This window comes from Schistocerca serialis, chromosome 11, assembly GCF_023864345.2.
Source record: "Schistocerca serialis cubense isolate TAMUIC-IGC-003099 chromosome 11, iqSchSeri2.2, whole genome shotgun sequence".
Taxonomy (NCBI): Eukaryota; Metazoa; Arthropoda; class Insecta; order Orthoptera; family Acrididae; genus Schistocerca; species Schistocerca serialis.
This window is the reverse complement of record NC_064648.1, coordinates 60,226,417-60,251,882: the sequence shown is the minus strand read 5'-3', so window position 1 is coordinate 60,251,882 and position 25,466 is coordinate 60,226,417. Positions and strand designations below refer to the sequence as shown.

The 25,466-nt window shown below is 41.6% G+C and overlaps 1 protein-coding gene across 1 annotated transcript in view; it reads right to left on the bottom strand.

The window, feature by feature from the left end:
- Window positions 1-25,466, bottom strand: part of LOC126427223 (uncharacterized) — a 125,924-nt gene that overhangs the window by 47,685 nt on the left and 52,773 nt on the right. Inside the window, exons 4-5 of the mRNA XM_050089462.1 lie at window positions 11,757-11,884; window positions 115-290 (exon numbers count right to left, since the gene is read on the bottom strand). Of these exons, the coding sequence (XP_049945419.1) occupies window positions 115-290; window positions 11,757-11,884 (304 nt within the window). The remainder of the gene's footprint in view (window positions 1-114; window positions 291-11,756; window positions 11,885-25,466) is intronic.

The following is a 25,466-nucleotide window of genomic DNA, read 5'->3' as shown; positions in this document are numbered from 1 at the left end:
GCCGCAACGCATTCAGCCTTGCGGTTGGCAGTGGTCATGATGTTCTGACTGATTAGTGAACTTTAACAAATCATAGTGAGTTCGACAAAGGTCTGAATGTACACTGGTTTATACCTGAGTATAAAATACCCAGTCCTGTTCTTGTCGTCTTCTACTTCGTAGTGCGCTATCTGGTCTCTGACGGATTGCACGTCGTTTAGCCAGCTGCTTAATTTCGTGTGCAGCATGTCTTGCACACGTTCCATGTCCTTAATCCACCCATGGAGTCGCTGGTCAGTCGTGTTGTTACCCTGAGACACACAGAGAATAGTTCAAATTAGTAGAAAGTATTATCTACACCTATATTTACCACTACTACGTCACATTCAAATTATTGCCGGCGCGTCAGTGTTGTACATTCATTCTTGTAAACGCATTAAAACATTAATTGGTTGCAGGTGTCCAGCGATGTATTAAACACACACAAGTCTCAATCTATGACATCAGGTAAGGAAGGTACAAATATTTCACCATAGTTAACAGTACAGACGTCTGAATGTATGGATGCATGCTGTCGTGGCAGTGTGCCTGACCGAAATATTCCAGTCCTGCTACACGAAGAACCACGTGACACCGCTGGCAGTCCAAGGAGATTTTATTCAAACTTTTGAAAGGTTTTTCGAAAAGAGAATCGTCAGATCGTTGACTGTTGGGTGAAAATCTTACTCGTTAGCAATGAGGTGCGAAACATGGACACATTTAGCGACATTTTAAATGCATAACGATGGGTAGCAACCGAATCATATCAGAAAAATTATCCGAATTAGTTGCGGATACATGAAATTTCAGTTTGTCTCAAATATTTACAGCATTTCTCTGTTGTCACACTGTTCGCTTTTTCTGAAAATTTCCATTTGTTGCTCGTCATCTGGCACGAGATCGTCTATCTTTGAACATGTCACAAAACTTGCAGACTGCAATGAATGTTGAAGTTTATGGATCCTATCAGCTTCAGAAAGTGAAAAATTACTCCGTCGCAGTTATTCTCGTTTACGATAACAGAAAAGGAAAATAGGAGAAGATATCTCGAAATACATCCGTTCTGTATAAATAGCATGCAGTGGATTGTTGGTTTATCTACAGTAGGAGCGTAGTTAAATGCAGAGGCGAGAGCGGATATGTGGGAAGAGTACATTAAAGGCCCTTGTGAGGGGGATGAATTGCCTGGTGATGTGACAGAAGAATACACTGGACTGAATACCGAAGAAACAGGAGAATTGAAATTAGAGTCACGCTTTAAAAGAGTTTTGGGAAACTTAAGATCAAATAAAGTGAAATAAATAGATAGAGTTCCATAGGAATATCTAAAATCACTGACGGAAGCGGTAACCAAACAACTATCAGAATTAGTGTGTAGTAGTTGGGGTGGGTTGTTTGGGGAAGGAGACCAGACAGCGAGGTCGTCGGTCTCATCGGATTAGGGAAGGACGGGGAAGGAAGTCGGCCGCGCCCTTTCAAAGGAACCATCCCGGCATTTGCCTGGAGCGATTTAGGGAAATCACGCAAAACCTAAATCAGGATGGCCGGACGCGGGATTGAACCGTCGTCCTCCCGAATGCGGTGTGTAGTACCTACGAAAGTGGAGACAAACCACCAGACTGTAAAATATCAATTATGCAATTCCGAAGATAGAAAGAGCAGACAACTGCAAGAAACATTAAAATATCAGCTTAATGACACATGCATACAAGTTGCTAACAGGAATGGTATATGGAAGAATGCAAAGAAATGAGGATCTACTAATGAAGGTCAGTTTGGCTTGATGAAAGGTAAAGACACCAGAGCAGCATTCCTAATGTGTGCTTGGTAATAGAAGCAATCTTGAAAAAAAAAAAAATGATGCGTTCATAGGATTGGCCACCAGGAAAAAGCATTTGACAGTCTAAAATTATGCAAGAAGTTCGAAATTTTGACAAAACTACGAGTAAGCAGTAGGGAAAGATGGGTAACATATGAAGGGCTTATTTCAATATTGGTACAAGTCCATTACCTCCACTTTTCTGCCTATAATGTTTCTGACAAACAGAAAGAAAGGTTCATCTCTATCAAGAAGCGATATGCTTGAATATTTCTGGTATCTCAACTGCAGATTTTTCATCGCTCATTGAACTTTAGGACTGTATCGCAGTATGAACAAAAATGGACTTGTACCACTATTGAAATAAGCCCTTCCTATAATACGTACAAGAACCAAGAGGGAACAATAAGACCAAGGAACTGGAAGGGAGAACGAAGTAAATGGGAGTAAGAGAGGCGTGGAGCCTTTCTCTCGTACTGTTCAATCTACACATAGAGGCAATAACGAAACTAAAAGAAAGATTCAAGTGTGGAATTAAAAGTCAGGGTGAAAGCATATCATTGCTACGATTCGCTAACGATATTCTTATACTTAGTGAAGGTGAAGAAGAAGAAGAAGAGTTTCAAGATCTGTTGAATGAAATGAACAATCTAATTAGCACAGAATATGGATTGAGAGAAAATCGACGAAAGACGAAAGTAATGAGAAGTAGCGGAAATGATAATAGTTAGAAAATTAAGATCAGATTTGGAGATCACAAGGCAGACGAAGTTAAGGAATTCTGCTACCTGGGAAGCAAAATAACACATGATGGACAAAGCAAGGAACATAAAAAGGAGACTAGCACAGACCCGAAGGAGGCATTCCTAGCCAAAAGTACCAGTATCAAACATTGGCCTTAATTTGAGGAAGAAATTTCTGAGAGCGAGCATTTGGAGCATAGCACTCTGTGGTCGTGAATCGTGACCAGTAGGAAAAATGGAACAGAAGAGAATTCGAGGTGATGTGATACAGAAGAAAGTTGACATTTAGTTGCATCGATAAAATCAGGAGTGAAGAGGTTCTCCACAGACTCAGAGAAGGAGAGACGAAATGCTGCAGGTGCCTGTGGCTGATTCTTCTATAAAATTTGAGATTAGTCTTCTAATTTAGGTAATGATACTGATCGGTGAATGGACTGAGAATGTTTCATCGAAGATCTTGGATCACTGTGACTGTTAATAAGGTACCCTATGCAACCTCATTTCCTTTCTTCAGCATGGCGAAGGACTCACTGGTTTCTGAATGGTTCCTGCGTGTGTGGGAAGAGACAGTGTGTTGGAATTGAGACAGGGTGGACAGAAAATGCCGCGGAAAACGAGACTCTGTTGAGAATGGAGACGAGAGGGGCGGGTACTGATTATGCGGAAAAGCGGTGCCAGGGTTTCCGAAGGGGCTGCGAACCATTGTCCAGCTTTACAGCCTCACCCAGGGTGGTGGCAGCCTAGGGGTGGAGGGCGGCCGCGCCACGAGCTGCAGGCGGCGCCTGCTGCCTCATATCCCGTGGACAGTGTCTGCAGACAGCCGTCAGCCACTGTAGAAAACACAGGCTACACAAAGTAATGGGCTGTGTGATTCGTGAGTGATCGCGATGCATCGTTTTGGTGGGATTCTGTATGCTGGAAGAAACCTCGCAATTGGGCTGCAGTGTTTTCGTATATTCTCCGTTGGCGATTTGCACAGTTTGGGGCGAAAAGATGGCAGAGCATAGGGGAGAGCCAAAATAATTCATACGTGGGGCTGTGAGGTGGAGTAGTGTTCATTGTCTCGCAGCTGAAACGAGGTGCAGAGCACAGCATTAGAGTCGTAGCAGCGTGCTCTTGCCTTCCCCTGAGAACTATTTGCACCGCCGCAGCGTCCATCATGCCCATCGAAAATACGGTGAGGGGTTATCAGAAACACTGTCGTGTTAGGTCATCCTCATTTCGCACTCGTAGAATGCTATACGATAGCCTGCCTCAGGTAGAACTTTCATGTGTTCTATGTGTGAGCCATTCAAACAGTCTCCGAGATTTCAGTCACTATTTCCCATCAGAAAATTGCGAATTCTGAAACAGAGTTTCAGACCATCACTTGAAGTTAGCAGGGAGCTATTATATCAGGCAGTCGAGTAACCCTGCAATCCATTATAATCACTAATTACAATTTTCATTCAGATACCATTTGTCAACTACTTGACTTCCTCTTTTTCAAGAGCTGTGATGGTGTGTGTCTTAATGAATAAATTTGTGTTTAAATAATACATTCTTTTTATCAGACATCTTTCTGTCACATTAAGTTGCTGTGTAAATCCTCCACTTTAGTATCTATATGTAGGGTCTAAGATCACGTTATCCATTAGACATTGTACACCTTAAATTCGTAGGATAGGTCTTACAGGAGTGGACTCCCCACAACTACATTTATGGAAGAGGAAATGTTTCCCACGAAGAGGGGACTTCGCAAAGAAATATGTAGAAGCACTAACAAGAAGAACGAACAGGATGATAGAACATGAGTTAAGACTTCAGGAAAGAACTTACGTGGTACTAGAGAGAGCTATACTGAGTAAAAACTATATGGGTACATAGTGATTGGAATATACCAAACAAATAATTGAGGGTGTAGAATGTAAGTGCTACTCTGAGATGAAGAGGTTGGTACAGGAGAGGAATTCGTGGTGCGTCGCATCAGACACAAAGAACTCCATAACATCATTAATGTAAAGAAAATCTCTAGCGATGTCTTTTCTAATTATACCACAAGAGAACTGTAGATATTTCTCGGTAGTTACAGTACAACGTTTCAATATATGAATGCATGCTCTCAGGGAAATATGTCTGACTGAAATGTTCTCGGGCTACCACCAACGTCAAGCTCCCTCAGGTAGAGCCACATGTTCTGGCTGAGAGCCGCGCGGGGTAGCCGCCAGGTCTACGTGCTTTGCCACAGTTCGCGCCGCTCCCCCCGTTGGAGGTTCGAGTCCTCCCTCGAGCAAAAGTGTGTGTGATATCCATAGCATAAGTTAGATTAAGTAGTGTGTAAGTCTAGGGACCGATGACCTCAGCAATTTGGTCCCATAGGAACTTACCACAAATTTCCAAATTTCTGAGTTGAGACTCTGAGAAGTTTTATTCAAACTTTTTAGTGATTTTGGAAAAAACATCCACAGATCATTGTCTATTCCACTGAAATCTCACTCGTTACCCATGCTGTGAGGCAGTTGGATACATGTTGCGACAATTTAAAAACGTAATAATGGGTAACAGCTGCTCCATATCAGAAAACTTATCTGAATTACTTGCAGACATATGAAATGTGAGTTTGATTCAAAATTTGATAGCAGATTTCTGTTGTCTCACTGCTCACTTTCGCCAAAGATTATCGTCGTTTGGCATGATGTCGTCTACATCTGAACATGTCTCGATATTTGGAGGTTTGAATTAATGTAGCACAGTTCATTGCTCTTATTAGTTCCATACCAGAAAAAAATGACTGTCCCTGTCGCTCTAGCTGATGTTAAAAGATACGTGAGATCAGTAAAGTATCTCGAAATATCTCCATTGGTTGTGAAGAGAATGCTGTGGAATGATTTTTATATACAATGGGAGCACCCATTGCATTGTTCTGGACGGCTAGAGAGAGGAATGCTCTTGTGATTTACGCAGTGTGTTTGAAACCTTGAAGGTCAAATTGAAACAGGCGATAGTGGGTCCGCAACCGATTATATTGAGGTACCAGTGGTCGAAAACGCATGTTTACTGTTTAGTGCACACATACAGCACATATTGCATAACAACAATGTAGCTCTTAGTAACTGTTCAAGACGACGACCACCAGTCTCAATGCATATATTGCAATGGTGCATGCAGTTGTGCTGCACTCTTGCAAAGATCCCTGGTGTCTGTTGTACACTGGAACAGGCAGCAGGTGATTAACAGCGTGCACCACTGACCACCAAACAGAGAAACTGTTCACAACTTTGCTCATAGCACATTTGTTGCATGGTAACCACATGTATCACACAAACTCATTAATTTGTGCTGCACACACACCACTATCCCTAGTTACAGCCTGTGATGTATCCATGCTGAGGAGTGTTAGTGTTGTCTATGATACATAGTCAAAGATGGAACATTACTTGTCATGATTGTTGGGCACGTGCATTTAATGTATGGTGCAGCCGGATGATGCCCCTGTACTGCATCATGAATGTGCGGGAGTCGTCCTAATTGAATTAAGTTCACCACTGTGGGTGAAAACTCGAGAGAGATGGTGTCATTCACACCACAGAGAGCCAGCCGAGGTTCCTGCCAAAGATATTTCTGAACATTAGACGTTGAGGAGATGGTGTTGGATCAAGTGGCCGACCACCATTCATTAAGCACTGGTCACCTTGTCTTTGGAGGGCACTGGCGGAACAAGTATTACGCCTACATCATGAGGAATGTGTACAAGCACTGGGACCAACGGTTATGTCAGTGGATTATCCACAGAAGTGCAGCAGAGCCAAATTTTACACTGTTTGTGTTGTTCACAGATGAGACGTCATTTACCTATGGCGGTGTCTTCAACAGCTGCAACAGACATGTTTGATATGAGGACAATGCCCATGCCTCTCACTTCAGTGATCACTAGCAACTTTTGCATGAGGAAGCCAGGGGATCTTGCAGCATTAGTTTCCCCCTTCCCATTCTGTTCCAGCTTCAGGCTTCACTGGCAAGGTTCACCCAAACGTCAGAATTCAACATCGAGTGTACAACAAACCTCATTTATGGGAATTCGGCGTTGTTCTCAGATCACCTGGCAGAGTGCACTGTATTATTAGCAGCAGTTCAGGCACGCATCAGCGCCACCAAAATCAGCTATGGCTTCATGAATGCAGCAATCCTGCAGTAGATCAGACAGTGTCAGGGTTCTTCACTGCACGACGCCTGCCGCCGTGACGCAGCCAGATACGTCTGCCGTGACGCAGCCTCCTACGCTGCCTCCTGAACGGATGCCTCCACTCCACCCACAGTCGTCTCACCGATGGAAGCCTCTGCCCACCCACCTGCCACGCCGCTACCGCCAACGCTGGAGGTCACCTCTCCCGTAGACATAGACGCCATCACCGTCTGCAGCACCCTCTGCTCTCGGATGTGCCTTGCACCTTGTTTCCCTGGCGCACGCAAGACACAACGGCAGGATGCTGGTTGATCTGCTCTGCCCCCAGTCAAGCAACCAGCCTCATCACTAACCACGGCACAGGCCTCTTCCAACACCTTCCAAGTTTGGCGGGGAGGTGTGCGGTATCAGCCGATATCCGATCAGCCGCACTTTCAAATACGCGCGCCGTCCGTTATGCCGCCCTGTTTCCTGTAGCTGTCACCGTGGCACGACGGCGCTGCCTGCCGCGAACAATTACGCCGCTGCCAATGAGATGCAAGCGTCCCCTCTGCGGAGCTCCAGCCATGGCCATACTTAACCCACTAAGTGCCAGTGTCCTATTTTGAGGACAGACCACTTATTTATTTATAAATACACAATAACTTGTTAATTTGCAACTATTACTATTCTACATCATTTGTTGATGCTTTGTATAACAAATGTATAATTACAGGAAATTAAAAGCAATAACTCCTACCATTAATTGATTATTGAATACTAAGGCACACTTTTCGTTATTACAGGTATTTACTTTATCGACAATTTAGTAATATTTGAAATATGCGGCAAAGATCTTTTTGTGATTATGTACAGTCAACAATGTGTCTTTTAAACTACTTGCATTGTCAGCTTAATTGGAGCTATATTCATTGTTTCCCATTGTTATAAAATTTGGTGTACACGAAATAGGACACTGGGACTTGGTGTTATCATTTCAGCTATTTGTATTGCTGCACGTTCCAATATGAAATTCTGCTACTGCTGATGTATTTTCTTTTTAGAACGTGGTAATTTTACCAGATTTTGTTGCTGAGGTAAGTAACGACCCCTCTTATTATATATTGCAGGATATGAAGTTACTTTGAAATTTGCAGCATATTATGTAAGCATATTTATGAATATGTTACCCATTAGTAAATAATACAGTTCCAGATAGACTGAGGTATTTACACATTCCATTTTGTGCTAATGTATTATTCTTTCATTTCACTTTATTTTATTACATTCTATTTCATTTCATTTTATATAGATTATAATGATCAAGAGTAGTCCTAAACATGCTGGACTGCATTGAAAAGCCCGAGAATCATTGTGCCTACTTTGACAATTTCTTCACTAGTAGAGATCTTCTGATTCATCGGAGAAATTTGGGTTTTCGAGCAACTGGGACTGTCAGAGGGAATCGAGTCGGTGACTGTCCACTACTGAGCAGCAACCAACTGAAAAAGACAGTTCGAGGAAACTGTGACTACCAGTTTGACAGGAATGGTGAAGTCTTATTTGTTTGATGGCACGACAACAGATGCGTTACAATTAGTACAAATTTTGACAAAGTTGAACCTTTGGGAGCAGCTACGCAGTGCAGTATACAAGCAAGTAAGAAGACACAAGTGCAACAACCTGCCGTTTTGAAGTCGTATAACGCGTACATGGGAGGTGTTGACCACCATGACTGGTTAGTTGGAAAATATGCGACGTTAATTAGAGGGAAAAAATGATACTGGATCCTATTTACATATATGCTGGAAATGGCCCTTGTAAATGCCTGGCTCTTCTACAGACTAGCAAATGGGAAAAATGCACTGGATATACTGGATTTCAGATGTGCTGTTACAGTTACATATCTGAAATAGGACACTGGAAGACCGAATATTAGACGTCAAATGGAATACCCATCAAGTCAGTTGAGAGTGATACCAGACATCAGGTTTGATAGAATTGGTCATATTATTGACAAAAGAAGCACGCATAGAAGATGTGTAAGAGCTAAATGCAACGGAAAACCAAAAACATATTGTGTTAAATGCCGTGTAACACTGTGTGTGAAGCGTTTTGTACCATTTCCCAATAAATAAATAGTTAAGACTTGTGCACAGTTTAGTATGCTATACGATACTGTTAGATCCCAGGGTCCTATTTTGAGGATGGCCATTATATCAGCATGTATAAATATGCTTTGGCTATTTTTGTACTTATTGTGGTTCGTACACTATGTACATTAGAATTAAGGAATAAAAAATTCAATTTAAAAAAAATTAATTTGGGACTTAATGGGTTAAGTTCGGAACATCCGTGCACTGATCCATTCTTGTGTCTTTGTCAGCTGAATAACATTTACGGAGGTCTTTTGAGTAGACATGACACTGAAGAGTGACAGATTTATAAATCTATTGTATCTGTATATATTTCTACATTAAAATCGGCTGTTAGCCATAGATGTTGCGGCTACACCAGCACAGTTATGTATTATTTTTACAATTTGATATTAGATGTAGAATAAATTAATATCTGAATTCTCTGTTCACGAACAGCCTCTGTTCCTCACTCCTGCGCCCATTAAAGAATCTCACAGCGTGCAAACGAAGATATAACAACCGTCACATGGTGTAACTCATATAGCGAACCCTGCAATTCTTATAATCAGATTTGTGCTGCGCCAGTATCAACCAACTTTGGCTTCTCTACAAGAAATGGGGTTTATTTCCTGAATTATACCATTATGAATGAGGAAGATGTAGTTGGTCATGTTCTACTGTTTGCAGATTAATCAACCAAGGTAACAGACGTCGTCGTCTATTGCAAAGGATCCTTGTCATCACTCGTTATTGCTTCTGGGTGGCAGTTAATCATACGTGTGCCACGGCCAATGGGCACATGGTGTTATTGACAGGTGTGATGTGTTTCTAGGTTGTCTCCCTTCAAAAGGTCCGACTGTCCTCAAATGAAATTATGGAGAACTTATACGATTCACAGCTACTTACAGGTACACATATTTATTGAGTAAATGAAACCATAAAGGAGTAGATACAGTCTGAAGTTTTGTAGACAAATCCTACCTGTACTGCAGGGTGTGCGTTGTATTCTTTACTTATCATGACATTATGACTCCATAATAAAGGAATTACAACAGAAGTAGGCAGATTTGTGTGATTTATATCTCTGAATTTTGTTCTCAGTTCAGTGCTTTCGAAGTAAAACTGGTGCAGTGACTATCACGTTCACAATCTTTTAAGATTTGTGAAATTCAAGAAAATTTTGATAAGGATATTATCATTTTTGAAAAGCGACAATCATTTACTAAAAAATTTCTTTCTCAAATATTTGCCCCAAATTTTAAGCGAATAGATTAGTTTCCTATGTACAAAGGAAAACTTTCATAGTACTAAAGAGTTGAATTAATATACATCAATAGAACGTCTACTACCAGTAAGTCACACACATCTCAACAATGTAGACCATTTCTTGGCAGTTTAAGTAAAATAAAATGTCAGTGCTCCTAGCATTTTCGGCAGTGGCTGAAGAATATACGTTACATTCCAAAAGCTCGTTAGAGCTGCAAAGGATAAGAATATCCATTTCAATATCCTTATCTTCTTTTCTTCCTGAAACGTTTCTGCTTATGTAGGCTGTCCACAAAGCCTTCTCCTACCTTCTCTTTCCCCCCACAGTCTGACGTTTACCATTTTCTCCCACAATAACCCTCTTTAATTCTGGACATCCTTCACTTGGTCTGCCCTTATTTTTCCTGGTCTTCCACTTCGTCTTCTTCCGTATTCTCTCCATTCCAGAGCTGTTCTTAGTAGTCTTCCTTTTACCATCTTTTTACGTTGCAAAACCATTCCATTCTACTTCTCCCCATAGTTCCTTTTAGCCGATGGATCTGAAATGTCTTTCGTTTGTTTCATTTCTTTTACTGTTCCTTGTCATCTTGCCATTGATCACTTGTAGAAAGTACATCTCTGTAGCTTGTATTCATCTCAGATCGTTCTTTGTCTGGATCCAAAATTCTGATCCATAGCTCAAAATTGGCAGACAATATTACTTGCTTATCATGATAATTGCTTTGGAAAATATTTTCCAATTCCTGATTACGTCTGATACACAATTAAAAAATTTTGAATCGTTTTACATCCCCTCAGAAATTTCTTGTTAGATGCTTCCTGCCCTGGTTAACTTACTTCTTAGATCTTTGAAAACATCTATTTCCTTAATAGTTTTTTCATTACAGCTCGGATCCTTTACTTTATTCCTTTTCGATGCTGATTTTCATCACCTCAATTTATGTTTATGTTATTCCCATGCTTCCTTTTCCAGTTACCAACTGCCAGGTACCTAGTTGGTCTTCCAGTTTCTGCTCTTTGTCCTCATATATCATCACATATTCTGCAAATGCTAAGATTTTTATGTCAACCTCTGTTTACCCTTGGCGAACTTTCCGTATGGCATTGTCCATATCGGTGCATAAAAATTTATTTGTCTGCCGCCTTATTAAATACTACAATTACGTTGTCAATGTAAACTGTGACACCCTCCCTCTCTCCTTTCTTTAGGAACAATACTTTCCGAATAACGAAAGTTGCAGATGGTGACATAAAATAACATATAGTAGAATATAGACCAATCTCCTCTAAGTATGTACCCACCAGACTTAGGATTGTAAAGTAGGATCTGATGTTTCCCAAAATTTTTGAGGAAGTTCTGGGAAAATACAAAAAAGGTACAGCCGATTTTCTTTCCTGTCCTTAACTATTCTGAGCTTAGTCTCTCTGCGTAATAACACCACAAGGCTCACAGAAGTAGAGGTGGGGTCAGATTTCTTGCCGACATTAGAGCAGGAGAACCTAAGATAGCTACAGGGTGAGTCAGATAAACCAGGAAAAAAACTCCAAGAACTGACCAGGCGCTGTGTGTCGCTTTCTCACCCCTCATACGTAAAACACAGATTAAAGGAAGGGAAAAAAATACCACTTACCATGTATTCGAATGCGAGGGGAATGAACAGTCGTGATGCATGCGTCACAGCGAGTGAGAATAGGTGTTTAAAGTCTCGCCAGTAGCTGGAGAGCTGTTCCAGGTAGACCGTCTGCTGGACCTGGAGGCCTGGACAAGAAGGCGGTCTAGTGAACAAACCAGTGAATCTGATTCCTGTAGCAGCACAGCTTTCACTTTCTGCCTTCACCTGCTCACACAGTGTCTGAAAGTAGAATCTGCTTTTCGAAACTAGATTGATATACACTGTCAGTAATAGTAAGAGTCACAGTATGGAGGCCTTAACCTGTTGTTACACAGCCCTTACTACAGTGATACATTGAAAGAGCACATCAGCTGGAGTGAGAGGAGATCATCTAACGTATATTCAGACATAAAAATTCTACAAAAAGTGCCTGAGAGTCGAAGTATTAAGGGACTTGAAGAAATGGAACTGCTTCAAAAACCACCCACATGACTTGCTTAACTATTAGACAGATATAAGAAATAAGAGAGTTTTAGATAATTTTCAGTCAGCTTTATATGCTAATAGTAGAAAGTAAAATACCTCAGGATGCCTAGTTTGCCTGTCTGATTCTGATTAATTAATATGCATGGGATGTGAAGGTCTGTACGGAAGTCTGTCTTCCATGTATCGTGGTTTCAGAATATGGGTAGTCCTCATGGAGTTTCCAGTGAGTTGTATTGTTATATATGAGACAAGGAAGAATCATGTGCAGCCCCAAAAATTTTTATGTTACAGTGTATTCACGTGTAAAATGACATCTTCGATTATTTATGTCTTGTTTCTATGACAATGTAAGCTACTACAAGTCTTTTAGGATAGATACTATTTGTACAATTACGCCATACCACCATAAATAAATTTCGTATCCCATCCCCTCATGCCATATCACTGTATCATAATACAGTATGTCAAATACTGTTAACACAATATAAACATGATATGAAGATGTTATTATATCAGTCGTTTACTCTGGGATGTGCAATCGCTCACGAGTGCAAAGGGTGGATGTTTTTCCCACCAGCTGCCACAATGACGTAATCTGTGTACATGAACAATGATTTGGTGGGATTCGTGTTAAATATGTGAACATCAGTAACAGTAAATTTACTTTATGCCATTTTTACGATCGTCGCGCTCATTAAATGTTGATAATCTCAGAGCTAGTAAACTCAACGTACAGATACGACCGATGTATGCATGTAAGAAGGTTAGTTAATTTTGCCATCTACTGAAGCGCAGTATAAGTGATGTGTCATTTTTAGCATTTTTTTAATGTAACTGCTATATGTACGGAATGATGGAGCTATTCTACACATGTTTCTTCATGTTTCAGATTTTGTTGTATACCCCTTGATAATGCCCATAAGACCGAAACTGCAGTTGCGAAAATAAGTAAGTTTTTCAGTCTATGATAGCTAGGACGTCTTTTAAAAAATCACTTATGCCTGTATGATATGTTTTGAGTTTTATTCGTATGTGAGTCATTTACAGTGCGGAAAGTCATACCTACAGATGAATAATGGTTTTGTTTTGTTTCAAGGCCCAAGGACAACTAAAGTCACACGTATTCAACGAAGAATGTTGGGAGGACGGGATGACTACTGTGTGTGTCTAATACTATGGGAATTACTCAGGGAAATATAGCAAAAGAGAATGTCCTAAGGACGTGCACGTTGAGTTTATCACATCTTGCTGATTTTGAGAAAGGACGAATATTTGGCATATGGAACTTGAGAGCATCATACCGTCAGATAACACACACATTTGGCTGTAGGGTAATGACTGCAACAAATTTGGATATTTGTTGTATGGACTATGGGACCAAACTGCTGAGGTCATCGGTCCCTAGGCTTACGCACTACTTAATCTAACTTAAACTGACTTACACTAAGGACAACACACACACACACACACACACACACGTCCGAGGGAGGACTCGAACCTCCGACAGGAGGGAGCCGTGTGAAGTGGGACAAGGCTCCAAGACCGCACGGCTACCCCGCACGGTGTTAATGACTCCAGAACGTGTAGTGACGACACGGGGTCGAGACAATGGAGAGAGGACCACTGACCGTCGCGAACAGATTAGTGGGACCTGGGTTGAGGTGTCGAGTTACCGCGTGTCGTTCACCATAGAGAACGCAGGCCTGCACGTTGCACGGCCGAAGTCGGCTGGGACGGTGAGCGGCGTACTTCGGTGCTGAGCCTTTGTCCCCAGACGACGTGGTGAGAGGTCGTAGGAAGCAGCGGTCCTCGAGACTCGTACCTCTGCCACTCATGGAATGAAACAGAGCGTAGGAAGACCTCCGACCAAATCATGTGGATGGCACAGAGAACAATCCTTCGGAATTTCGAAAATCGTTGAGAGATATGGAAAGCAAAACTTGGTTTCAAGACTCTCTGCTTCTGGAGATATACAATCAGTATATCGGGAAAATACCATCCGCAGTTCGGAAGGTTGCGAGGGCAGATAAGTACGAGAACATTCGCGCAATGAGCTTAAGAGTTCTTGCATTCAAGTCGCTGAAAAGAATCATCTATAGAAGAAGGAAAAGGGATTTAAAGAGGTGCTAGATGACAAGCAGTTTGGTTTTAGGAAAGGTAAATGCACCAGAGGGGCAGTTCTGAGTTTGCGATTGATAATTAAAGCGAGACTTAAGGAAAACCAAGACACGTTCATAGGATCAGTCGATATGGAAAATCCGTACGACAATGTAAAATGGAGCAAGATATTCTGAGGGGAAAAAGGGGTAAGCTATAGGGAGAGTCGGGTAATATACAATGTGCACAAGGGCCATCAGGGAATAATAAGAGTGGACGATCAAGAATGAAGTGCTCGGATTAAAAAGGATGTCAGACAGGGATGCAGTCTTTCACTTCTACTGTTAAATCTGTGTACACAAGAAGCAATGGTGGAAATAAAAGAAAGGTTCAGGAATGGGATTAAAATTAAGGGTGGAGGAATATCAATGACACGATAGGCTGATAACACTGCTGTCCTGACTGAAACTGAAGAAGAATTATAAGATCGACTGAATTTAATGAGCACACTAATGAGTACAGAATATGGATTGATAGTAAATCGAAGAAAGACGAAAGTAGTGAGAAGCAGCAGAAATGAGACCCGCGAAAAACTTAACATCAGGACTTATGGTCACGAAGTAGATGAAGTTAAGAAATTCTGCTACCTAGGCGGCTAAATAATCAATTACGGACGAAGCAAGGAGGACGTAACACTGTCAAAAAGGTCATTTCTAGCCAAGAGAATTCTACTAGTATCAAACGTAGGCCTTAGTCTGAGAAAGAAATTTCTTAAAATGTACGTTTGGAGCACAGTATTGTATGGCAGTGAAACATGGACTGTGGGAAAACCAGAACAGAAGAGAAACTTCCTGGCAGATTAAAACTGTGTGCCGGACCCAGACTGGAACTCGTGACCTTTGCCTTTCACGAGAAAGTGCTCTACGTCTGAGCTACCCAAGCACGACTCACTGCCCGTCCTCACAGCTTTACTTCTGCCAGTACCTCGCCTCCTACCTCAAAAACTTTTCAGAAGCTCTATTGCGAACGTAGCAGAACTAGCACTCCTGAAAGAAAGGATATTGCGGAGACATAGCTTACCCACAGCCTGGGGGATGTTTCCAGAATGAGATTTTCACTCTGTAGCGCTGATATGAAAGGAGAGCTTCTGTAAAGTTTGCAAGGTAGGAGACGAGATACAGGCAGAAGTAAAGCTGTGAGGAGGGGGCGTGAGTTGTGCTTCGGTAGCTCAGTTGGTGGAGCACTTACCCGTGAAAAGCAAAGGTCCCGAGTTCGAGCTTCGGCTCGGCACATAGTTTTAATCTGCCATGAAGTTTCATATCAGCGCACACTCCGTTGCAGAGTGAAAGTCTCATTCCAGAACAGAAGAGAATGGAAGCGTTTGAGATGCGGTGCTACAGACGAATGTTGAAAATTAGGTGGACTAACAAGGTAAGGAATGACGAGGTTCTCCGTAGAATCGGAGAGCAAACGAGTGTGTGGAAAAGACGGACAATATGAAGGAACAGAATGATAGGACATGTGTTAAGACATTAGGAAATGACTTCCATGGTACTAGAGGCAGCTGTAGAGGGCGAAAACTGTAGAGGAAAACAGAGATTGGAATACATTCAGCAAATAACTGAGGACATAGGTTGCAAGTGCTACTCTGAGATGAAGAGGAGAGGAATTCGCCGTGGGCCGCATCAAACCAATCAGAAGACTAATAACTAAAAAAAAAAAAAAAAAAAAAATCGAAGCAGTGATGGCAAAATCAAAAGAAAGGTTGAGAAGTGGAAAAAAAACTATATTGAAAAGCTATCAATGATAAACTAGCTGATGACATTACTGTTTTCACTGGAAGTGAAAAATAAGTGTAGGACATCTTCAGTTGAATGAAAGGTCTAATGAGCACACTCTATGAAGTGAGAGTAAACCATAATAAAAGGATGATATTAATGAGGAATAAGAGAAATATGTTTAGTGATAAACTTAACATCAAAATTGTCGACGCGGATGTAGAGAACTGAAGAAATTCTGCCACCTTCAGACCAAAATAGCTCATAACGGACAAATTAAAGAAGACATAAAAAGCAGACCAAAACATTCAAAGAGGGCATTCCTGACCAAAAGAAGTCAATCAGTATCAAAAGTCAGCACTAATTTCAGAATCAGTAACTGAGAATATAAGTTTGAAGCATGGAGTTGTATGAATGTGACTCATGGCCAGTGAGAAAATCGGAACAGAAGACAATCAAAGCGTCCAAGATGTGTGCTTTGGAAGGATTTTGAAAATTAGATAGACAGATAAGACAAGAAATGAGGAGGTTCTCAGCAGGATCGCTGAAGAATGAGCACACTGACAGGAGGATGGGACAGTATTTTGTTCTTGGTCTTCCATTCTTGTTGTTACCTCTTGGTTCTTGTGCCTATTGTATATTATCCGTCTTTCGCTGTATCTCATTCTTACTTTTCTCAGAATTTCGAACATCTTTCCCATTTTTACAGTTCAGAAAGCTTTCGCTAGGTCGACATGTTCTCTTTTTTTCAGGCATTGTTTCCATTATCAATCGCAACGACAGAAGTGCCTCTCTCTTGTGCTATTGTGCTTCTCAGAGGCAAAATGATCGTAATCTATCAGATCCTCTATTTTCTTTTTCATTCTTCCATGTATATTATTCATGTCGACAACTTGTATACATGAGCTGTTATTCTGACTGTGCGATAGATCTCGCATTTACTGCTCTTGATGTCTCAGGATTGTGTCTAATGGTATATCACCAGTCACGTATATTCTACACTTCAGCTTAAGTAGTTGCTTGGTTGACAGTTCCCCCAAAGATTTCAGATATTCCATATGTGTCTTACCTATCCCCTCTTCCGTCGAAAGCTCCGCTGAGCTCTGACTCTCTCTTTGGACCTCCCATGTCTTCCACTGCTATTCTCATCTCCTCTTCTGCCAAGTCATCAGACGAATCTTCCCCTCATAGTTGGCCTCAGTTCTCTCTTTCCACCTTTCCTCTGCATTTAACAACAACATTCACTCTTAATGTTGCCGCACTAGCTTTTAATTACACAGAATGTTCTTTTGAGTATTCTGTACATTGAATCAGTTCTTCCGACGAATATTTCTTACTCCCTCTCTTCAGATTTTTCCAACAGCCATTTCGCTTTGGTTTCCTGTCACCTCCTAGTTACTTCATTCCTAAATGGACTGTATTGCTGTATACCTGTCTGTCCCTGAACATTTTTGTACCTCCTAATTTTTGCTATTTGTGGAAGTGTTTTTCTTTCTGTTTCCCAAGGATTCTTTGCCCATTACTTTCTTATATCTATGTTTGTTTCTCCAATTTCTGTAATGCTCTATTCAGACATGTCCACTCCCATTCAACTGAACTGTCTACTGCGCTATTCATTCAGACAGTATCGACAGCCTTAGAAAAATTCAAACTTACTTGAGGATTGCTCAGCACTTCAGAGTCCCACTTGTTTGGACATTCATTCTTCCAGAGTATTCTCTTAAACATCTGCCTGCTGTTCATTATTACCCCAACCAAGATTATATCTGGCAATGGGTAGCACTTACAATTCAGTATCTAACTTTGAAATCTCTGTCTGACCATGGTACCGCCTAGCTGGAATTTTCTTGTTCCTCACTCATTTTCTTTGCAACTTCCTCTGAGGAAAAAGTGCTTTCCATAGCTAGCGACAGTTGCGAGTTAAGAAAGTTTCTTAAAAATATGTAATTTGATAACAGAACGACGTAGAAACATGTAAACGTATTGGATTCAAAGCTTGAACATCATTAGATAAATAATTTGTCCTGAAAATGATGTTTTTCGGTGTTTTACATCTGCGTGAGCTGAAGGATACGGGTAGTACATTGTAGTGCAATAAATATGTAATGTACTGAATCGACTGTGAGAAAGCTAAGTGGCAAAGACGTTGTCTGAGAGACTCTATGATAATTGTATCGTAGTCTCGGAATATTACTCTCTCTGTGGTTTACTCGTAACTAAGGGTAACTAGAGCTTTCTGTTCGCTTCTTTTGATGTTATGTGGAGAATTGTACAAGAGACACAATAAACCGTTATTATTTCATGAGAACAAAGGTGAGCGTCACGACCTTTATTAGTATTTTTGGAAGTATTGAAATAGCAGAATTGTTTCAGATTGAATGCGACGTGTACGGGAAGAGCCAGCAGTCTCAGGTATGAATAGTTGCTAAAAATATCCAGCCGTCTCTCCCAAGACTCTTCATACGTGCAACAAACAGTAATTATTTTAACAGCACTATCACAGACAGTTTTATCACGTTGTTACGACCTTTGACTGCGAGCATAATAAATCGACAGAATCTACCACATTTGGCGACAGATGATCAGGACACCATACATGACCGCACACACACGGTTGTCATAGCAACAAAAGTTTGTATGTGCATTGTGATTAATATTGTATGATGTTAATTGTACTTTTTTTTTCATGTAACCATTTGTGACGAAACGAGAGAACAAAGTTACCACAAAGGAGATAAATAGCGGAGATATGCCAGTCTATATCGCAGTTATCAACAAGGAGTAAGTGTACGTTGTCATATTCTATTCTGCTGATTCGTCTACGGGTAGCAGCAAAGTGTTAGGTGTAGACGGGCACATACTTCCTTAGTAGATTAGCGGTAGTTTGTGTTACAAATTGTGTGTCAGTTCAATACGACTCTTTGTCACAAAACGGCCATCTGCATAGCCATTAGCAAATCATTAGCTACTGAGTAATCAGTATATGTTACACACGTTTTTAACGGATCATTTAGTATTAATTATTGTGTAATTATATGGTTAAGACACGATCTCAGACCAAGATGGCTCAATCGGGTGAAACTACACTCCTGGAAATTGAAATAAGAACACCGTGAATTCATTGTCCCAGGAAGGGGAAACTTTATTGACACATTCCTGGGGTCAGATACATCACATGATCACACTGACAGAACCACAGGCACATAGACACAGGCAACAGAGCATGCACAATGTCGGCACTAGTACAGTGCATATCCACTTTTCGCAGCAATGCAGGCTGCTATTCTCCCACGGAGACGATCGTAGAGATGCTGGATGTAGTCCTGTGGAACGGCTTGCCATGCCATTTCCACCTGGGGCCTCAGTTGGACCAGCGTTCGTGCTGGACGTGCAGACCGCGTGAGACGACGCTTCATCCAGTCCCAAACATGCTCAATGGGGGACAGATCCGGAGATCTTGCTGGCCAGGGTAGTTGACTTACACCTTCTAGAGCACGTTGGGTGGCACAGGATACATGCGGACGTGCATTGTCCTGTTGGAACAGCAAGTTCCCTTGCCGGTCTAGGAATGGTAGAACGATGGGTTCGATGACGGTTTGGATGTACCGTGCACTATTCAGTGTCCCCTCGACGATCACCAGTGGTGTACGGCCAGTGTAGGAGATCGCTCCCCACACCATGATGCCGGGTGTTGGCCCTGTGTGCCTCGGTCGTATACAGTCCTGATTGTGGCGCTCACCTGCACGGCGCCAAACACGCATACGACCATCATTGGCACCAAGGCAGAAGCGACTCTCATCGCTGAAGACGACACGTCTCCATTCGTCCCTCCATTCACGCCTGTCGCGACACCACTGGAGGCGGGCTGCACGATGTTGGGGCGTGAGCGGAAGACGGCCTAACGGTGTGCGGGACCGTAGCCCAGCTTCATGGAGACGGTTGCGAATGGTCCTCGCCGATACCCCAGGAGCCACAGTGTCCCTAATTTGCTGGGAAGTGGCGGTGCGGTCCCCTACGGCACTGCGTAGGATCCTACGGTCTTGGCGTGCATCCGTGCGTCGCTGCGGTCCGGTCCCAGGTCGACGGGCACGTGCACCTTCCGCCGACCACTGGCGACAACATCGATGTACTGTGGAGACCTCACGCCCCACGTGTTGAGCAATTCGGCGGTACGTCCACCCAGCCTCCCGCATGCCCACTATACGCCCTCGCTCAAAGTCCGTCAACTGCACATACGGTTCATGTCCACGCTGTCGCGGCATGCTACCAGTGTTAAAGACTGCGATGGAGCTCCGTATGCCACGGCAAACTGGCTGACACTGACGGCGGCGGTGCACAAATGCTGCGCAGCTAGCGCCATTCGATGGCCAACACCGCGGTTCCTGGTGTGTCCGCTGTGCCGTGCGTGTGATCATTGCTTGTACAGCCCTCTCGCAGTGTCCGGACCAAGTATGGTGGGTCTGACACACCGGTGTCAATGTGTTCTTTTTTCCATTTCCAGGAGTGTAGTTTGCCTCAGACTAATGTGCAGGAGGTAGTTGACCCTATGACAGTTTTACTGAAACGAATAGAGGGAATCTCTCGAGAATTTCGAAAAAGTCAAGCTGCGTCTCATAACGAACTACAGTCTGCTCTGCAAAAACAAATAACAGAATCACAGTCGATATTTAAACCAGAGATTAATATAATGAAAACAGCTTTACAAATGCAGATTGTAAATACGCAAGAGGAACTTAAAACTAAAATAGAACACGTTTCTCTTACGCAGACAGCTTCAATAACAGAGTTTGAAAGTTTTCAGGAAGCATACAAGCACCTACCCGAAGCGGTTAACAATATTCAGTTAGAATTTGACAAAGCGTCACAAAAGCAAGAGCAGCTATCGGCCACTGCTACAGAACTGTCACAGGAATTACATAACGTTACAATAGGGCAAGCTAACGTGGTTAAGCAACAGCTTACACAGCCGGCCGACGTGGCCAAGCGGTTCTCGGCGCTTCAGTCCGGAACCGCGCGACCGCTACGGTCGCAGGTTCGAATCCTGCCTCGGGCATGGCTGTGTGTGATGTCCTTAGGTTAGTTAGGTTTCAGTAGTTCTACGTTCTAGGGGACTGATGACCTCAGCAGTTGAGTCCCATAGTGCTCAGAGCCATTTGAACCATTTGAACAGCGTACACATGAGCTGGAACAGTTTTCCGATGTTTTTAATCAGTGGGTCGGTGAGCGTGATTCACAATTAGCGGACGCTGTTGAGCAGAAAGTTCAGTCTGCAGTCACCGAAGCTATAAATGACAGATATTCTCGGAACAAAGAATTATCAAACGACTTATTGGAAATTCGGAAACAATTCGAAGAAGTATTGACAGACACAGAGCTTGCACACCAAGAATTTTTTAAATGTCTGCGAGAGGTGCGTAAACAAATTGACGATATGCGTCAGTCTGACCAAGATTATCAGTCAGTAGGTTCCGAGAACATCTACACAAGAGATAGAGTTAACCCATCTCGCATCCAACAAAATGCTGGTGTACATGAACATCGACATACTGACAATTCCCCACATAGTAGTGGCGTGCAGGATCGTGTATCAGATTATGCAATACTTGATATGGAGGAAAAACTTATTAAATATAGACAATTTCCAACTTTCAATCCAGAAAAGAAAACTATTCATCCCATCGTGTTCATAAAATCGTTTAAAGGAGTTTTACCCAGGATTTGGACAGAAAGACAGAAAATTAGTTATGTAAGTGGACATATGGTAGGAGACGGAGCTATGTGGAGTACCGAGGCAATAGACACTTATCTTATGTACTCAGATTTTCAGCAGGCTTTTATCGACAAGTATTGGTCTCCTGCAATACAGGAAAGGATAAGAAAGCAAGAATTATAATTCAAGACTTGGAACACTCAGTAAATATTTTGAGCGATATCTCAACAAAACAAAACATTTTTCTGAAGCAGTTTTTCCAAAGGCTTGATTAGAGTATTAAAATCCAGATTGCCGATTGACATACAAACAAAATTGCTGCAGGTCAAAGACAATAACCTGGAAGAATTCTTGACTGCAGTCGATGCAGTCGATATTCTATTAGAGGATATTAAAGCTAGTTCCTACAATCCACACGAGATCAATGGTTTAAATGAAAGGAACCGTAGCAATAGTAATCACAACAACAGCAGGCAACAATAATCAAATAGCGATAATGGGCAACAAGGACAGAGCTACAGATCAAATAGTAATTCTCGTCAGGATAATGGTAACAACCAGGGTTACAAGTCCCATAACAACAGGAAACAGGGATATCGTCAAAATCCCAGAACATCAGATTGGAACCAGTCACACAATAACAACAATGCTCCACACAATCACAACAATAACAGCAGTAATTGGAGAGATTATTCCCCAATAATTACTGATGTTAGTGATGAACACAACTTACTAACAATGGACAGGGAAACTAAAATCGACCAACTTTACCCCGAAAGGCTGGTCAGAACTTGTGAATGGGGTCGTGACAATAAAATAAAATTGATTAGATACAACCATGCTGATATCAGGGAAGAATTGCTTGAAGGTGATGTAACTTTAAGCCACGAAGCATGCCACAAGCGGCTATAGAAGTTAATAATGAGGGTTTTAAATTCACAGCAATATTAGATACAGGCGCAAGTGTAAATGCTATCTCCACGGCCCTCATGAAGAGGTTACAGGAACGAGCAAATATACCGACCTTACCCGTAGCAAACTGCAAAATATTAGGTGCTGTAGGAGGACGTTCCAAGTCAGTGAAGCTACAGACAAGAACTAAAACGAATTTAGGTAATGGAGCCATTGATTGCACGAGCCTAATTGTCTCAAATCTCGCCATAGACTTAATTTTAGGACATGAATTACTAAGAGAGTTAAATGCAATTATTGATTTCGCCTCCAGTAAACTCATGTTGACTGTTGATGGTGTACCTCTGACAGTTAATTTAATTCAAAAGCAGGAATTGCATGAACGCTGCTGCCTTAGGATCGAAATTAAGCTGATCAAGATAAGTTTCAACAGGAAGATTTCTAACCCTCTAACTGAAAAACCAGAGTTAACTATAGGAGAACAGATTGATGTTAAAGTAACTGAAGCAAATGCCCTGATATCTCCACAGAAGCATGAGTTGAAACAATTGTTAAGCAATTACACCATGGTATTTGATAACAAACTGGGTGTTATCAAAATTATGTTTGCCATTTAAATATTAGGCCACACAAAACTTACTGTCGCCGATATTACTCCATTCCATGGGCATTAAGATCTGCTACCGATCGGGAGATGCAGTAAATGATTAGCTGGAACATTATTGAACCATCCAACAGTCATTATTGCAGTCCACTACATGCAGTACCAAAGTTAGATGGTAGTGTACCTTTGGTTTTGGATTCGAGGCAGATTAACAAAATTAATCTTCCTGTGAGAACCCAACCTCCCAATATAGAAGAACTAATCCATAATTCCTGATGTGAAGATTTTTTCTACAATTGATTTGCGATCCTCATTTTGGCAGGTTGCATTAGACATGGAATCAAGGAAGTACACAGCATTCCTTTAAAAAGGCTGCAGTTATCAATTCACAGTATTACCATTTGGTTTAAACGTGAGTTCAGATGTTTTTATTTCAGCATTGGATACTGTCTTGGGACCTGAGCTGTGTGAATTGGTTACCCCATTTGTGGATGATATGTTGATTGCTACAACCAACTGGGAGCAACATATTGTAATCCTAAGAAGAGTCTTAGAAAGTTTTAGGTTATCAGGAGTAACTGCTACCTTGAAGAAATCCAAGTTCTCCTTGAATGAAATCAGTTTCCTAGGACACCTAATTACATCCTATGGGATTTTGCCAGCTCAAAAGAAAATTGACGCAATAGAAAACTCGCCATCACCACGCAACCGAACACAATTAAAGGCATTTCTGGGATTAACTTCATTTTATCGTCGTTTTATACCGACACAGAATCTTAATTCAGAAGCATTAATATCCTTACTTAGGAAGAATGTGTCATGGCAATGGACTCCAGATTGTGAAGAAGCATTCAACAGAATCAAAGTGGCACTTGTCAATGCACCCTTACTACACCATCCAGACATGACAAAGGAGTTTGAACTAATGACAGATGCATCGCCATATGGTTTAGGAGCTTACTTATTTCAAATTCAGATGGTTGACAATAAATCTATTTTTTGTGCCATATCTTTTACAAGCCGGACACTCACTCACTGTGAACGAGCATACACAATCACAGAGCTTGAGGCCTTAGCAATTATATGGGCATTTAGAAAGTTCCACTGTTACCCAGCTGGTGCTTATACAACAGTGTACTGTGACCATCAGGCAATAAGTTTTCTAAACAACTGTAAACTCCTTCATCCAAGATTAGCAAGATGGATACTAATACTTCAAGAGTACCAGTTTGAAGTGATATATGTCAACGGGAAAGAGAATATTATAGCTGATGCTCTTTCCAGACTACCAGAAAGATTAACTGAATCTGAAGAAATAGAAGATCAAACAACAGAATTCAAAATCTTATTAATGAAGGATGTTGAAAACAGAAGCGGTTACATTAAGATGTGCAAAGATATGACCCATTTACAACTAGAAGATCCTCGATGGACACAAATAATTCAGAAGATACAGGCAAATGACTCACCTAAACTGAAAGAGATGTATCAGTTACATGACAATGTCTTATTCCATAGAAGACATTCCCAATAGAACCAATGGTGTGTCTGCATTCCACACGATTATGAAAGGAAATTAATATGGCATACACACATAGTCTGGGGACATTGTGGGGTAAGTAAATGTACAGAGAAGTTAGGTAGATACTTTCACATTCCTAACTTGAGAAAGGTTGTACAAACTACCATAAGGAGCTGTCAGATTTGCCAAAAGGCAAAGTATTTGAATCATGGAGCAAGAGGACTGTTGCATCCGATTGTGGTTGAGGAACCTTTGAAGGTTGATGTAATGGGACCCCTACCACGAGTCAGAGGGAATGTTAAGTACATTGTCGGATTTTACGATTTATCCACCAAGTGTGTAAAATTGTACCCAATCAAGACTTGTACTGCAAAGGCAATTATTAAGAAAATCATCCCTTATTACATCCCAGGTGTTGGAAAACCCAGCGTTTTATTATCTGATAATGCATCAAATTTTACCTGATACAGATGGAAAAGATTCTTGAAGGAAAGCTGGATTAAACAACTATTAATTCCTAGATTTCATCCAGAAGCCAATCCAATTGTGAGGCTATTCTGGGAAGTTAACAGATTTATAAGGACTTATTGCCAACATAAACAAACTTTATGGGTGGATT